Source organism: Leguminivora glycinivorella, chromosome 1 (assembly GCF_023078275.1).
Source record: "Leguminivora glycinivorella isolate SPB_JAAS2020 chromosome 1, LegGlyc_1.1, whole genome shotgun sequence".
NCBI lineage: Eukaryota > Metazoa > Arthropoda > Insecta > Lepidoptera > Tortricidae > Leguminivora > Leguminivora glycinivorella.
The window spans coordinates 32959757-32976372 of record NC_062971.1 but is presented as its reverse complement, the minus strand read 5'-3'; the positions used below and the strand labels follow the sequence as shown (position 1 = coordinate 32976372).

The 16616-nt window shown below is 40.4% G+C and overlaps 1 protein-coding gene across 4 annotated transcripts in view; it reads left to right on the top strand.

Annotated features, from left to right (window-relative positions):
- Positions 1 to 16616, top strand: part of LOC125232573 (uridine phosphorylase 1) — a 42607-nt gene that overhangs the window by 9102 nt on the left and 16889 nt on the right. For 2 of the 4 annotated variants that reach the window (XM_048138331.1, XM_048138407.1), the window contains exons 2-4: positions 6155 to 6340; positions 14715 to 14838; positions 15963 to 16124. In XM_048138331.1, the coding sequence (XP_047994288.1) occupies positions 6162 to 6340; positions 14715 to 14838; positions 15963 to 16124 (465 nt within the window). In that variant the 5' untranslated portion in view covers positions 6155 to 6161. The remainder of the gene's footprint in view (positions 1 to 6154; positions 6341 to 14714; positions 14839 to 15962; positions 16125 to 16616) is intronic. The other 2 variants (XM_048138467.1, XM_048138525.1) reach the window with 1 other exon arrangement.

Sequence of the window (16616 nt, the reverse complement as noted above, 5' to 3'; positions counted from 1 at the left end):
ATGTTTTTAAATATTGCAATCTTATTATTCATTGCCCCCCGACACTATTTAGAGTTTGATTGTGTAAAGTATTAGGTCGTGTAGCACGACTAAGTTTCCCACGCGTAATGCAGGTAGAAGGTTCCGCCGGCCCTTCCGATTCCAACGGTACCGCACCATTGTTTCTACATTGCGATGGCCGGCCACTGCAGATGCGCGGGTCCAGCGTCCCGTTACTCAGGAAGGAAGCGTCGCTTTCACCCACGCCGTCGGGTGGTATAAAAGCCCGCCGGGACACATCCCAAGTCAGTTGACATCCCAGTCTGCTCCTAACTAGGACCTTACTCTAGGCCTAAGATAGCTCCTTGCTAAGTACGGAGAAAGCCCGTTCCGATCACACATTGCGTAAACCCCTGCGTTTGGCGTAAGGTCGCAATTCCGATCACACACGGAGAGTCTTCTACTAGCAAGGCGTGAGCCCGGTTCGGAGTACGTCTCGTTACGTCACCTCTTTTCGGTACACCCGCTACCGTCGCGTCCATAGTCAAAGTGAAGTTCAGTGAAAGCAACAGTGTACAGTGCTAGATATATCACTCACGGCATTCGTGTTACATAGTGTTACTAGACTACATTGCATAAGACTATTTGTGTAAACTTGCGTGTAACTCTTGTGTTGTCTAAATAAATCCAATTGGAATCGTTGTTGTTGTTCTGTTAAGCCAGGCCTGAACCCTCACCATCTTATAAGAGTGTCGACTTATTGGGACCCTCAACCCAATTAGTCTGCGCTCGGTAAAGGGAACAATATCACCCCTTTACCACCTTTTACAACTGGCGCCCAACTAAGTGGCCCTGGCTTCAGAACCTAGAACACGAGCACAACACAGAGCGAAGATGGCCCTCACGATGACCGAAGAACAGCTCCAGCGCATCATCGCAGCTCTGGCACCGGCAAGCAGACAAGGGTCATTCGCACGATGCAACGCAGTATACGACGGGACTGGCGAAAACGAGGCTGCAGAGACTTTTCTCGCAGCTATCAACGTGTACAAGAAAATCGAGAACATTGACGACGAGAATGCTCTCGAAGGGCTTACCCTCCTTTTAAAAGGAGACGCCGCTGTCTGGTGGGAAGGTGCCAAGTCAGACGTCAAGTCCTGGACGGATTTTGAGAATCGGCTTCGGCACGCATTCGCCCCGAAAATACCAGCGGACATCCTGTATCAGAGGATAATAGAACTCAAGCAGGATGCGAAAACCCCCACTGAGAAGTTCGTCGCAAAGAAGAGGGCACTCATAGCCCAGCTGCCTGCACCAATCCCACCGGAGACCCATCAACTCCATATGATTTATGGTCAGCTCCACTTGAATATACGGGAAATGGTGCCAAGAAGCGCTTTCAAATCGATCGACGAACTTCTGAAACTCGCACGGAGCGCTGAAGAAATCCTATTGGAAAAGAAGACGAGCTGGGAAGAAAATGTTGCCTCAGTACCTTCAAACAATAAACGGAACACTTCAGGCCGACAACGCTGCGAGTACTGCGATAAGAACGGGCACGCCGAAGCAGATTGTCGCACAAAGAAGCGGCAACAACAAGAGATGAGCTCAACTGCAGGGGGAGATGTGAGCAAGGTTGCTCCATCAGCACCGGTTAACATCAGTTGCTACGGATGCGGCAGACCCGGCGTCGTTCGCAGCAAGTGTCCTAATTGCTGCAGAAATGCAAATCCAGGAGACCAGAGCGTTGGCCTATATTCTTGGGCCCCAAGCGTACCTGGTGAAATAGGGCCAAGCCCTACAGCAAAACTTCAAGTAGGCTGTACGCAAGTTCCCTCTACGGAAGAAAGGGAGGAAATAAGAAAAGAAGCATTAGACAAGAATAGTCAGGAAGCTTTGAAGATGCAGCCACGTGATCCAGCAGTAGTCATTCCAGCTCATGCTGAGCGTGTTAAACTTGCACCAAAACAAGATAGCTCTGACGTAAAGTCACAACGTCAGCTCGCATCATGCATAGTCACTCGGAATAGTGACTGTCCGGAGAAGATTAAACCTCCCCAAGATGCAGCGTTTGCGCTATATCATGAAGAGGTGGTGGCCCCTACGGAACCACCACCCCAGCCACTCAAAAACTTCAAGAAGAAGACTAAGAAGCTCAAGGGGCATGTAAAAGCAAAATCGATGGAAAAGAAGAAGTGCTACCTAGTGCTGACTCCTCGCCGGGACGTCGTCGGATCCAGAGGGGGAGACTGTAGCACGACCAAGTTTCCCACGCGTAATGCAGGTAGAAGGTTCCGCCGGCCCTTCCGATTCCAACGGTACCGCACCATTGTTTCTACATTGCGATGGCCGGCCACTGCAGATGCGCGGGTCCAGCGTCCCGTTACTCAGGAAGGAAGCGTCGCTTTCACCCACGCCGTCGGGTGGTATAAAAGCCCGCCGGGACACATCCCAAGTCAGTTGACATCCCAGTCTGCTCCTAACTAGGACCTTACTCTAGGCCTAAGATAGCTCCTTGCTAAGTACGGAGAAAGCCCGTTCCGATCACACATTGCGTAAACCCCTGCGTTTGGCGTAAGGTCGCAATTCCGATCACACACGGAGAGTCTTCTACTAGCAAGGCGTGAGCCCGGTTCGGAGTACGTCTCGTTACGTCACCTCTTTTCGGTACACCCGCTACCGTCGCGTCCATAGTCAAAGTGAAGTTCAGTGAAAGCAACAGTGTACAGTGCTAGATATATCACTCACGGCATTCGTGTTACATAGTGTTACTAGACTACATTGCATAAGACTATTTGTGTAAACTTGCGTGTAACTCTTGTGTTGTCTAAATAAATCCAATTGGAATCGTTGTTGTTGTTCTGTTAAGCCAGGCCTGAACCCTCACCATCTTATAAGAGTGTCGACTTATTGGGACCCTCAACCCAATTAGTCTGCGCTCGGTAAAGGGAACAATATCACCCCTTTACCACCTTTTACAGTCGTATATTTTGCAGCATCAATTCGTCGCTAATTTGGCCTACCTAATGGAATGAAGTTGTTAGTATGTGGTACAGGTATCTAACAAAAAAAAAAACAATGTAAACAGGTACACTACACAGTATTTATTGGTTGTCTGTGGCAATATCCGAGCTCCAGGAAATGTATAATTGTTGTATTGTTTATGAAAGGTAGTTCTGTTTGTTTTTGTTCTGGTTTTTCGTCGATGTCATAAAGCCGAGACTTCACGGTCATGGTCATAGTTAGTAGCCCTCGTTAACCTAACGTAACTTGTTAAGGATAGGAAAAAGAAAACACTACATCTGGGTATATACGTAGCCAAAGGCATAAACGCTTACGATAATAATATCGTTATAGTAGCTAGAGCTGCCTCTATCGCTCTACCGTATTGGTGCAACGGAGCCAGACCGCGTTTTGATCGGCTTCTAGCGTTAACGATTGTTTTTTCGGCTAGGCGGGCTGGTACTGGTAGTATCTTATTCCCCTGTCCTTTCATCTGTGGCCAGACCATATTATGTATTCAAGTCTTTATGACCTATAGAGAATCGGATATCCGTCATTGTGTAATTCTTAAGATGATTGTAAATTTTGCATGCTATTAAGTACAGTCAACCAATTGGAACCCTGGGCCACTGTAGAACTATGTCATAGTGACGTTATAAATCAGATTGTAAGAAATCTCATACTGCTTGTCATTTTGACATGGTTGTAGAGTGGCCTAGGGTTCCAATTGGTTGACTGTACCTATAAATATCTACTTGGACTTTTAGTCTAAACGTTGAATGGTTCATTCAATATTATGCAAACAATAAACACGAGTATTCGTCTCTAGTTGATACAGCACTTCACCGCCGGTAGTATCCGAGCTTCAGGAAGTAGGAATTCCTTCGAGCAAGTCGTCTGAGAAAGGGTTCACTGAGTTTATAGGTCATAACACGTGTATTTGATTTTTAATACTGGCACTGTTATACCTATGTTTGATGACGACCGGTCTGATGGCTCAGTCGGTAGTGACCCTGCCTACTGAGCCGCGGTCCTGGGTTCGAATCCCGGTAAGGGCATTTATTTGTGTGATGAGCACAGATATTTGTTCCTGAGTCATGGATGTTTTCTATGTATATAAGTATGTATTTATCTATTTAAGTATGTATATCGTCGCTTAGCACCCATAGTACAAGCTTTGCTTAGTTTGGGGCTAAGTTGATCTGTGTAAGGTGTCCCCAATATTTATTTATCTATTTATTTATTTGTAACTTTTTTACCTTTTAGGTACAGAAATGTATCACAATAGGGAATATTACGGTACTGGTCTGCCGCCAGATAGCATTTCATTTCATTTATTTGCCATAAATTGTATGTTTACATAAGATGGTACATGTAGGTACATGTTTAATAAGTTTCAATACAATTTTACCAGATTTTTTGCATCGGATCACACACATTAAACCATCGAATAATTTATACATACTATGTCTCACATAATTATTTGAGACATTTTATATGACTTGAATGCATCAAAGCGGTTTACACAGGGTCTACCGTAAACCGCATTCAACGTATTCCTTCCTTGTCACACTTACGTCCGAACTTACAAGTGCAATAAAGAGGCAACAAGGTTCGCGGTAGGCCCTTCACAATTCACAATGCATGGACTTAGAGCCCAGAGCCGCCAGACCTTCCTCATTTTCTCAAGGATGAAACTTTGGGATAATGTAGAGTCCATATATCGACGTTTAATGTCTGCATATTTGTTCGGCCCGTCGGCCATTTTTTAGGGTTCCGTAGCCAAAATGGCAAAAACGGAACCCTTATAGTTTCGTCATGTCCGTCTGTCCGTCTGTCCGTCTGTCCGTCTGTCCGTCTGTCACAGCCGATTTACTCGGAAACTATAAGTACTACAGTGATGAAATTTGATGGGAATATGTGTTGTATGAACCGCTACAAAATTATGACACTAAATAGTAAAAAAAAAGAATTGGGGTGGGGCCCCCATACATGTAACTGAGGGATGAAAATTTTTTTTCGATGTACATACCCGTGTGGGGTATCAATGGAAAGGTCTTTTAAAATGATATAAAGTTTTCTAAAAAACATTTTTCTTAAAGTGAACGGTTTTTGAGATATCAGCTCTCAAAGTCGTAAAAAGTATGTCCCCCCCCTCTATTTTTATAACTACGGGGTATAAAATTCTAAAAAAAATAGAGGTGATGCATGCTAATTAACTCTTTCAACGATTTTTGGTTTGATCAAAGTATCTCTTATAGTTTTTGAGATAGGTTGATTTAACTGTAATTTTGGCAGGTGTATAAATTGACATAATAAGTTTATTATATTTGCTGCTACGGAACCCTTTGTGCGCGAGCCCGACTCGCACTTGGCCGGTTTTTGCTATAAGGTTTTAAAAAAACACTAACTTTCTCAAACGCTCATGTTTATGGGCTGGGCTCTTAGTCCGGTATTAGCGGCACCCACTTAGCAGAATTTTGCGTAGGTAATTCCCCTATTAAGATCACGTGCAAAACATTTGACACGAGTGTTTGTATCGAGTCGACACAGCAATCCGCCGCCCCCGACAATATCCGAGGCCCAGGAAGTGAGACATTCCTGCGAGGCAGCCGCCTGAGGAAGGCTTAATCGTGTTTTTATGTCATAACACGTGTATGTACTTGCGATGTTAGCTCTTGAAATTAAACTAGCTCTTTTACCTTTTCGGCACGTATAAAATGTATTCCAAATTACGATCACGTGTAAACATCCGACACGAGTGTTTGTCTCGAGTTGTCAGCAATCCGCCGCCCCCGGCAATATCCGAGCTCCGGGAAGTGAGGTATTCCTGCGAGGAAGCCGTCGGCAGGCGGGATTGCTGTTTATTTTTAGTATCTACGACGTTTTGTTGGGTTTATAGGTCATAAGGACTTGAATACATACTTGCGAACATGTTGCGAACGTATATCTTGATGTTAGTTTTGTTAAACTGCTCAGTTTATGTTGGTGAAAATTCCCAAGCGAATTGACAATAACTTAACCAGCGGGTTGAATTTTTATCAATGACCCGCTGCGCGCTGACCGCTAACCAATGGTTGTCTGAATGATATCGCTTATATTTATTGACAAGTTTTCAATTACAAATATTTGATTTTTTTTTATCCTTTTTTTCTTTTTGTTATCCGGCCAGTTGAAACATGCCGTGTAACTGCGAGGTGTTGGTGGAGCCGGCGGGCGCGCGCCTGCACCACGCCAGCTGCGAGTACAGACTGCACGGCGCCAACGGGCACGCTAAACACACGCCGCACAGAAAAGTGTACGATGAAGAGTATATGCCCTCCGATGACGATGACGAAGGAACTAGGAGCACCATTAGGTGGTTATTTTTATTTTATTTTTTGTTACGATTTTGCTGACGCAGCGGGGACTACAGACTCGACGATACCAACGGGCACGCCCAAACACACGCCGCATAGAAAGGTATACGACAAAGAGTATATGCAGGCCGATGACGATGACGAAGGAACTAGGAGCTCCATTAGGTGGTTATTTTTATTTTATTTTTTGTTACGATTTTGCTGACGCAGCGGGGACTACAGACTCGACGGTACTAACGGGCACGTCAAGTACACGCTGCATAGAAAAGCGCACGCCGAAGAGTACATCCCGTCTGACGAGGATGATGAAGAAACTAGGAGCTCCATTAGGTGGTTATTTTTATTTTATTATTGTTACGATTTTGCTAACGCATCGGGAGTATAGACTCAACGGCACCAATAGATACATTCCGCCGACGTTGCAAATAATAGTTCAAGTCTGTGTCATGTCTTCTATTAGCATGTGGAGGGTGGTTGCAGAAAAAGAATAAATCAGTCTGAAAGCAGTGTCCATCTTGGACTCACGTTCTCTGTGTCCTTACGTATTAGTTAAACTTGGCGCAGCCGGTAGGATAAGTGAGTCAAAGACGATAACTGCTTTCAGACTGATTTTTTTTTCTGCAACCACCCTTCACAAGGTAATATATGTATGACAAAAGCGAAGAATTCACCGGTTCGCTAACGTTGACGAAGAAACTAAACTGAAGAAACTGAAAAGAGTTGCAATTGGTTATGATTTGTTTGTTTTTTTTTTACATATTTCGTTTCTGTTGTCATTTCGTCTCCACGAACTTCAATTGTTCTATAAAATCCGTTTCTTCTTATTATGTTTTATAAATATATTCGAAGTGAGACATTTATATTGCGGCGTATGCCGATGACGACGCAATCTACTTAGCAGATAATGAGATAAAGCTGTAAATGACCCGGAAATTTAATTTTATATAAATTCTGTTTACCAATTACCTACCAATTTACGTCACTGGCTTTTTCCTTATCTGAATTACGTACACAAGAAGAACGTAACGAACGAACAAGAAGAACGGAACGTAAGAAGAAGAACGTTATAATTTCGAAGGACTTGGACTGTAAGCTAACCGCAGAAAATTTACGTAGCTGCTCGGCGGTTTTCAGTTTATTTTATTCAGTGGGTAGCAAAAATTGCGACATTTAATGCGGCACTTGCGGCAGTCGTAACTTTTAATGTTATTTAAATATTCGTGAGGTACTGCAATGCCACATTTTTGGAATATTCCTAAAAAAGGAAAGGGTTTTGAATTAATAAGTGATATCGCGTCGTGGCACCACACTGCATCCGGGTCGCACGTTGTTCCAAACTTTGAGCGGGATGTCGCTTTAATTTTAATACGCACAAACGTGCGAATTGGATCCTAAATGTTTTTGTTTTATCCGTAGAAATCACTGTTACGCAATAGCGTGTGATATTAACATGTTATTGAACGACTCGTTTGACTCGGACGTGTAACATAACAGAACATACTTCAGAAAACATTTTGTTTTTGTTTTATGGACTCCAGTATTAGGCAACTACTTACAAATTGGGGTTCAATTTACTTATAAGTCTGTTTTTATTTTCCCATATCGTATATCGTGAGGCAAAGTGCTGCTGTATACTTACTCCTCCACAATGTTTACCCTGACGACAAGATCTCGGCAAATTTTGCTTTTAACGACCTGCTTGAAAGTCTTGAAACTTTGCTGGGCAAAGTTGAGAATCTCGGCTGAAGAGCTATTAAGTTACGCGGCAGTTTACCGGGATAGGGCCATTAGCTCGAAGCGCCAGGATGGGTAACTTGTGTCGCAACTGTTTATAGTCATTCCATTTCTTGTGTAGGTAATGTTTTGACGATGTGGTTACATTGAACCATTGAGTTTAAGTTGCCTCAGATGCAAGTACCTATGGCAATCTGCCCCGAAACTAGAAAATAGTTTTTACGTCTACGGTAATTTCAGGATCCGCCGGATCTTATATTCGGCTGCTGACATATACATATAGGTATTAACTATGTGTGAACCTGCGGTCTAATCTAACCACTTAAGCACATATTATGTAGGACCTTGTCGCTCTAACGCAAACTAACCTGGGGGCTAATGGCATGCGGAAACTAATCGTTGTTTACTGTGACAAAGTTATAGCGTGTCGCGGTACCGCGCTTAAATTAATTCAACATGCCACTGACTGTGTTAGGGCTAAATTGTATGTTTTAGAGGTAATACCTTTATTTACTTCTATATTCCGGGCTTAACTTTACCCTCGTGAAACGTGTATCCTGTAATCGGATAATGATATTATATTAAGTTATATATGTATCCATTATTACATACATACATACAATCACGCCTGTATCCCATGAAGGGGTAGGCAGAGCACATGAAACTACTCAAGTTTCAGTGCCACTCTTGGCATATAAGGGGTTGAAAGAAAACGAAACTGTGACATTGCAGTGACAGGTTTTAACCCATATCCCACAGTCGCCTTCTACGACACCCACGGGAAGAAAGGGGGTGGTGAAATTCTTAACCCGTCACCACACGGGCATTATTGTTCACTAATATCTATTACTTTTGCATAACGATACGTATTAAATTACCTAACTCTTATGTGTCTTAATCAAAGAGAAAGTTCTATAATATGATCTTAATTAAATTGATGAATATCGAGTTGCGTACAATACAATACAATACAATACTCTTTATTGCACACCTTGATAAAATACAACAATACAAAACAAGGAAGAAACACGAACAAAGGTAAACAACAGGCGGTCTTATCGCTTGCGTAATGAATTAATGATTATTAATTAAATGTGTCTGATATTTTCGACTTTAAATAGGTACTATTTGCATACCAAATACAAAGTTACTGTCAAAACAACAGAGATCCGTGTTAAAAATAACTTGTTTCTTGTAAAATTAGAGATATTTTGGTACTAAAGTTAATTTTAGAGATAGAACGTTTCTGGCAAAATTCTCGTTGACTGCCGCACAAGTAATATAATTGAATCTACATAGTTTGTTTACTGCCCAGAGACAAATCCGTACTAATATTATAAACGGGAAAGTGTGTGTGTCTGTTTGTTTGTCCGTCTTTCAAGGCAAAACGGAACGAGTTACCGATGTGTAATAATAATGGCACCCGTTGATCAGGAACACTAAAGACTTTTTTGAGGACTTATGAAAGAGAAACAGTTTCACCATACATTGTATTGTTATATCTCAAACGTCATGGTCTAGCACAGCGCTTCGCCCGCGAGTCCAATTAAGTGCGTTTGGTGTATCTGATGCTGATGCGCAATAGGCATCCACTCCAGCATGACATATTTCAACCAATTCATACAAATAAACAACAAAATAGACACTAAACCTTCCCCTAGAATCATTCTAAGATGCATAGAAAAAACCGCATGAAAACCCGTTTAGTAGTTTTTGAGTTTATCCCGAACATATAAAAACCAAACCAGGCAGATGTGGCAGGGGATTTTGTTTTATAAGATGAAGTGATAATAAATAAGGATTTCTATGGTAAAACTATTAAATGGACATGCCAGAGCCAATGGTTTACAGCTTTTCAAGCTCAAAGAGAATTTGGCCGGTCGGTCTTAAAAGGGAATCTGTATGACATCTAATTACGTATTTAAATGTTTAAGATACCTACTTATTATTTCAATTAAGTGGCCCTACTTCGTCAATAATATTATTTCTCGATCTTTTCTCCTGCAGTTACAGTTAGAAATTAGTTTTCAGCAAGGATTATCTATATAGGATTTACAATCTTCATACTAAGAATATATCATAACTACACTGATGATGCCTACAAATTTATTTTTTTCAAAATGTGTATTGACGTGATACCATGATATTAAAATAGAGCATGTCATCAAAATATTTGGGGATAATATGATTTTGGCCACTTTCAGGCTGCGAAACAGCGCCATCTATTTTTAAGTCTAAAAGTCCTATACATTTCAGGGGTACGCTTTTTTGTATGGGCTTTGTCTCCCGGTATAGCTATATCGTCCTTGGTTTTCAGTAAACGATATAAAAACCATAAATAAACAAATGAATCAGTACACTTTTAGGCGCATTATCGGGCGTTATCGTACTGAGAGTGAAGCCATAACGCTGCGGAGTTAATGTTACGATACAAATCAATAATCTTGTTAACATTGTTTCCGTAACACGCGATAATGGGTACTTGATATTGCATTTAAATTGTAATTTTTTTATTAATAAATAAATAGTAAATATATGATTGGGTTCTCTTGTGGTCTAAGTGCAGTCCTAAGAACGATTAGCTTAACAACCATACAATGATGATGATGAGATGTCCTCATAAAAATCTCACATCCTTTTTCGTAAACTTTACCTATATTTTTTTGGCGTTGGACTATATTTTAGCGGGAACACAATAACAGCGTGTAGAACAACTTAAAGCTGTAATCCAATCTGCGGCTTTAATACCTATGTATGTTAGAATAAGAGCCCACGACCAAAATTTTTGTCTCATAGCAATACAGCCAAAACCGCATCAAATCGATAGATACGATTATCCTGAACTCGAAAATACCAATATCAGACATTTTCCGCGTAGCGTTTGATCTGACCGAATTTTCAAAATTGTCAAAGAATTTTACCGAACTGCATCATAGCAATATGTCTGATTTGCAGACTGTAGTTGAATGATAGTTCTGAGATACCGGAAACATATTTTTCAGACGTTAGTGGTGTAGCGCAAACCCGTAAAATCACTTAAAAAAATTAAAAATGAGACAAAAAAAATGTCTCATAGCAATACGTCTGAAAATCTTTTTTATTAGTAAATTTTGGTTATTTGATGCGAACAAAACAATTTTCAGACGGAAATGTGAACGCATTAAATTTTGAGACCGTTTTGAAAATGTTAACAAATTTTACCGATCGGTATCATAGCAATATGTCTGAAAATTGTTGGACATGATAAAATAAGTTGTCCACATGTGCAAAAAATTTATATCAGACAAATTAAGTGTAGCACCTTCTCTATCAGACAACTTTTCGATACTCAGATATCATTTAAAAATCGTATTGAGGCATCTTGAATTCTCTGTTACAAACCAATGAATACGTTGCGACCCTGAATTTATTAGATGATAATTAACAAAGAATTTACCCGAAACCGTAACATTGAAGTTGAAGGACTGAAATAAATCGCACAAAAGGAAACTGGGATGAAGTTGAAAAAAAAACGGTTTATTCAAAGTTACAAAATATTCTCGTATTCAATCGCTGTCGGATTCGGAATCGTCGTCTTCGAAATCACTCTCGACGTCGCTCGGGAGATCTTCAACGTCCTCTTCTGTAAAATAAACATCGTTAGTAAAAATCACGAACTTATTTATGAAATTAACAGCAAAAGCCATGTAAACTGTACCTGTTGTGGATGATGATTTGTCGTCCAAAATAACGTTGCTCAACTCAGGTAGTTGGTTGCCAGAGAACCACGAAAACTGAAATCGTCCCTCGTCTTCATACCATCCATGGGAGTATATGCTACACTTAAAGTGTCTGAAAACAGGTTTTTGGTAATCATGGCAGCAATACGAAAAGTTAAAAAAAAAAAATTATCCGTATTGCTATGATACAGGTCGGCTAAATTTGTTGACATTTTCAAAAATGCGCTCAGGCTATGTGCTACGCGCAAAATGTCTGAAAACAAACTTTTTCGTAATACAATTATAAAATCTATGTACATTTTCACTATCAGACGTATTGCTATAATACCGACTGCCTAACGATTTTTTTTTTTGACACAGCAGAAATGGCCTCCCACGCAGTTGCTACACTTTCGACCGTTACTACACACCTAGTCGGGTTCAGAATCATACAATCTAACGATTTTATAGGGTTTTTGCCGTATTGCTATGAGACATGGTTTTGGTCGTGGGCTCTAGTACTAGAAACAACTGCATTCAAAGATTTTCTAAACTCGCTTGTTTCGGCCGGGACTCGAAGTAACTAAAAAAAAAAAAACTCCCATTTTTATGAAACTAATCGATAGAATAATTATTCAGGATAAAATTTCTCTAATAAATATTTGGTCTTAAAAATAATAACAATTATTGTTAAATCTAAGAATATATTTATTTTTCCCCTCACTAGCTCGGAAACACGTGTTTTGACCCCTTTAATACCAGCGGATAAAAACGCATTTTATCCACTAGTGGGTAAAGTAATTTGACCTTGAATAAAGTCAAATTAACTGCTTTAAAATTGATAAAAGTAGGTGAATCTAGTAATAAAGATGATTTACCACCTGTGGAACTACTGGAAGCAGTGATAAACGCATTTTTTGCGTTGTAGTTTCCTCGCTATAGTGAGGGGAAAAGTTTTGTGTTACACTCGGGTGCAAATGTATTTTACTTCTCGTGTGTTAAAATACAACTTTGCCCCCTTGTATAACAAATAACTATTACTATCAATTTACACCATACATATCCATGGCGAATTTCAGAAAATCTTTGAATGCAGTTTTGTTTCTTTAAAAAAATAAAGGAATGTCTTCTTTTAGTAATAAATTGGACCAGCATAAGGATTTAAGGTAGTTTTCCTCCAGGGGGGGTTACCATGACGTGCTAAAACCGTTCAGTTTAGGTTGAGAGAGAGGGACGGAGCTATGTAACTGCTATAGCTGTGTCCCTTTCTCTCAACCTAAACTGAACGTCTTTATTACGTCATGGTAACCCCCCAGGGCCTGAATTATCTTTCCACCCAGTAAAATAGTACAAGTGGTTCTATTAAATGTTTAGGTTGATATTCAGTGTTCACTTTTATAATGGATATAAATAAATACGCTATCAAGTAACGCTAACGTATTTTCAAAAGTGTAACTCATGGTGGAGGGTCAGGTACTACCAGTTATCTTGCTACTCAAGTGGAATCTTTAATTAATTACGAGTTATTCGAGAGGTTAATGCCATGACTTTTAAGAGACAATATGCAACGGAGCCCGACAGGTAATTTAGTTTTTGTATATACAGTTATAATTATTACAGTGTGTGTAAAAAGTTGACAGCTGTTCTATGAATCATGGATGATTCCGGAGGTTACTCGTTAATTAATAAAGGTCAATAAGGGTAAATGTGCCATTTTACTCATAGTCACAGGTGTTTCGCGAGTTCGAACTTTTGCTACTCACGAATCTCACGATTAAACGTAGAGAGAGAGGGAGGTAAGAGATAAACGTAGGAACTCTTAATAAACACTTATACAGCGGGCCGATTTTTGAGTCTCACGCGTTCGAATTCAGAAAATTGTCACTGAAAATAATACGCGTCACCGTTTTCAACCGGTATTTTAGTGACAAAATCCCGTATGCGAGATTCAAAAATAATTGTTTAAACAGGCCAAATGTGAAGGCCGGGCCCCATACATCAGAATAACATTAAGTACCTACACATATATTTCTGGCCAGGCTTTACATGTATTGACCGTATGTGCCATTAAATAAAAGCCGAATGTATATTTAGATCATTTTAGAAAACAATTTATAATTAGATTGACATAATGGTGAACTTCCAAAAGTTATTTTTAACAGTTTATATAAAAATAAAAAGTAAGATAGCTTTAGGTACTGTGCATTATGACAAAGGTTTATATATATATATATATATATATATATATATATATATATATATATATATATAGATATAGATATAGACAGGCAATGGGATAAATACTTACCTCATTATTTTTTGGTTAAAAGCAACACGATTATTAAATTTTATGATACTATCTTCAAGAAGAAATTTTTCAGGGAAAGTCTTTAAAAGGAAATTTTATAGCTAGGTACATGAATTCACTCTAGGTTGAACACAAAAACAGTTTTATTACTAACGAGAGTTTTTATGACATGACAAGACAATTTACTGGGCCATGGGAAGAATAGCTCCCACACAGTTAAACTCTAATAAGGCCATGGGATAATGTCAACCCACATCCTAATTCTGGTCATACACAATAATGCGTAAATATTTAGCAATGTTTACGATTACATTACCTTTCAATACTCAAAATCTACAAAATGTCAAAAAATTGTTCGACCTATGTACTTCTGTTTCATAGAAATTAAGGAAAGTGTTCGAATTTCTCCGTGGTTAAGTTATCTGCCATCCCTGACGTTAAGACTTATTGTTATCCAAAATTCGGCATTGACGGTTCATTTCCCGTTAATAAGCGCTACCCTACACTAGTGTCTCTCAAGCGCAGCAAAATGTGTTGAAAAGTGTGTGGTGGTCGTAAGCTATATGGGTTTTTTTACTCCATGTAATGTGTGTGTAGGCCTAATCTAATGTGTATTATTTAATTTCCGTACAGATACCCAGATGGCACGGTGCGGCTCCGGAACCCCAACATCGAGCTCATGGACCAGGACATCCTGTACCACCTGGCGCTCGGCAGCGGCTCCCACGACCTGGTCGAGATGTTCGGCGACGTTAAGGTACCCACACCTGCACTACAGATACCCAGGCGGCACGGGGCGGCTCCGGAACCCCAACATCGAGCTCATGGACCAGGACATCCTGTACCACCTGGCGCTCGGCAGCGGCTCCCACGACCTGGTCGAGATGTTCGGCGACGTTAAGGTACCGATCCCCAAAGGGTCCTCATTATTTAGTTTTGGCTTAGGAATGCCGAACCACACATTAAAAACTTTTTAGGTATCGTCTACATAATGGTACAAGTTGTATTTTATTACCTTGTACTAAATAAGGTATAAAATAAACAATTCTCATTAAGCTTAAAATGTGAACAGACGACTTTGCTAGCCATGTAGAAATTTACGAGCGACTTAACTTTAAAACTGTGCTCTTGCATACCTCCCGTCCTGTTCCTAACTTTACTGCTGTCTGGTGTCTGGTACTTTACTAAAAACAATGGACAGAAATAAGTTTGAAATTAGTTTTTTTATTAATTTATAAAGCTGGTGCAGTGTAGTTGAAATGACTTAAATCTATACACTTATAAAGTCAATTCCACCGCTGCGTAACAGACGCCTACTATCTCACTGCAAAGTCTGTAAGTGACATGTACTTGGTGGTAATGTGACACTTTTTAAATGGTTTCCTGCCTTTTTAGGGTTCCGTAGTCAACTAGGAACCCTTATAGTTTTGCCATGTCCGTCCGTCCGTCCGTCCGTCCGTCCGTCCGCGGATAATCTCACAATCATTTTTCATTCCAACCCCAACGTGTGATATATTGTTGGATATGTATTTAAAAATGAATAAGGGTTTGTTACAATCGTTTTTTGATAATATTAATATTTTCGGAAATAATCGCTCCTAAAGGAAAAAAAAGTGTGTCCCCCCCCCTTTAACTTTTGAACCATATGTTTAAAAAATATGAAAAAATCACAAAAGTAGAACTTTACAAATACTTTCTAAGAAAATTGTTTTGAACTTGATAGGTTTAGTAGTTTTTGAGAAAAATACAGAAAACTACGGAACCCTACACGGAGCGTGGCGTGGCCCGACACGCTCTTGGCCGGTTTTTTTGTATATACTTACAATAAAAAGCTTGCCTATTAGACTAGATATAATAATAACATTTTTGTTTCTCGAACAGTTCGTCTGCATGGGGGGTACGCCGAAGCGCATGGAGCAGTTCGCGTACCACATAATGGCGGAGATCGGGCACAAGCTGCCGTGCGGCACCACCCTGCAGGACATCAGCCAGTTCTCCTACCGCTACTCCATGTTCAAAGTGGGCCCCGTGCTGTCCATCAGTGTGAGTACCTACACCTGTATCCTAGCAACCACATAGAGGTGTATACACAAGCTGCCGTGCGGCACCACCCTGCAGGACATCAGCCAGTTCTCCTACCGCTACTCCATGTTCAAAGTGGGCCCCGTGCTGTCCATCAGTGTGAGTACCTACACCTGTATCCTAGCAACCACATAGAGGTGTATACACAAGCTGCCGTGCGGCACCACCCTGCAGGACATCAGCCAGTTCTCCTACCGCTACTCCATGTTCAAAGTGGGCCCCGTGCTGTCCATCAGTGTGAATTGGTTGGATCATTATCATCATAATACCTTGTTAATAATATCCTTGAAAATCTAAATCGATCAACAAACGTTCTCGATAAATATTTGGAGCAATAGCTTCTCGATTAGCATATTATCTCACTTTAAATATTTATAAACAGTGTTATGTAATCACGAAATACTCGCAGTCAAGTTCGACTAACCATTTCACATACATATGGAATGGCACGTG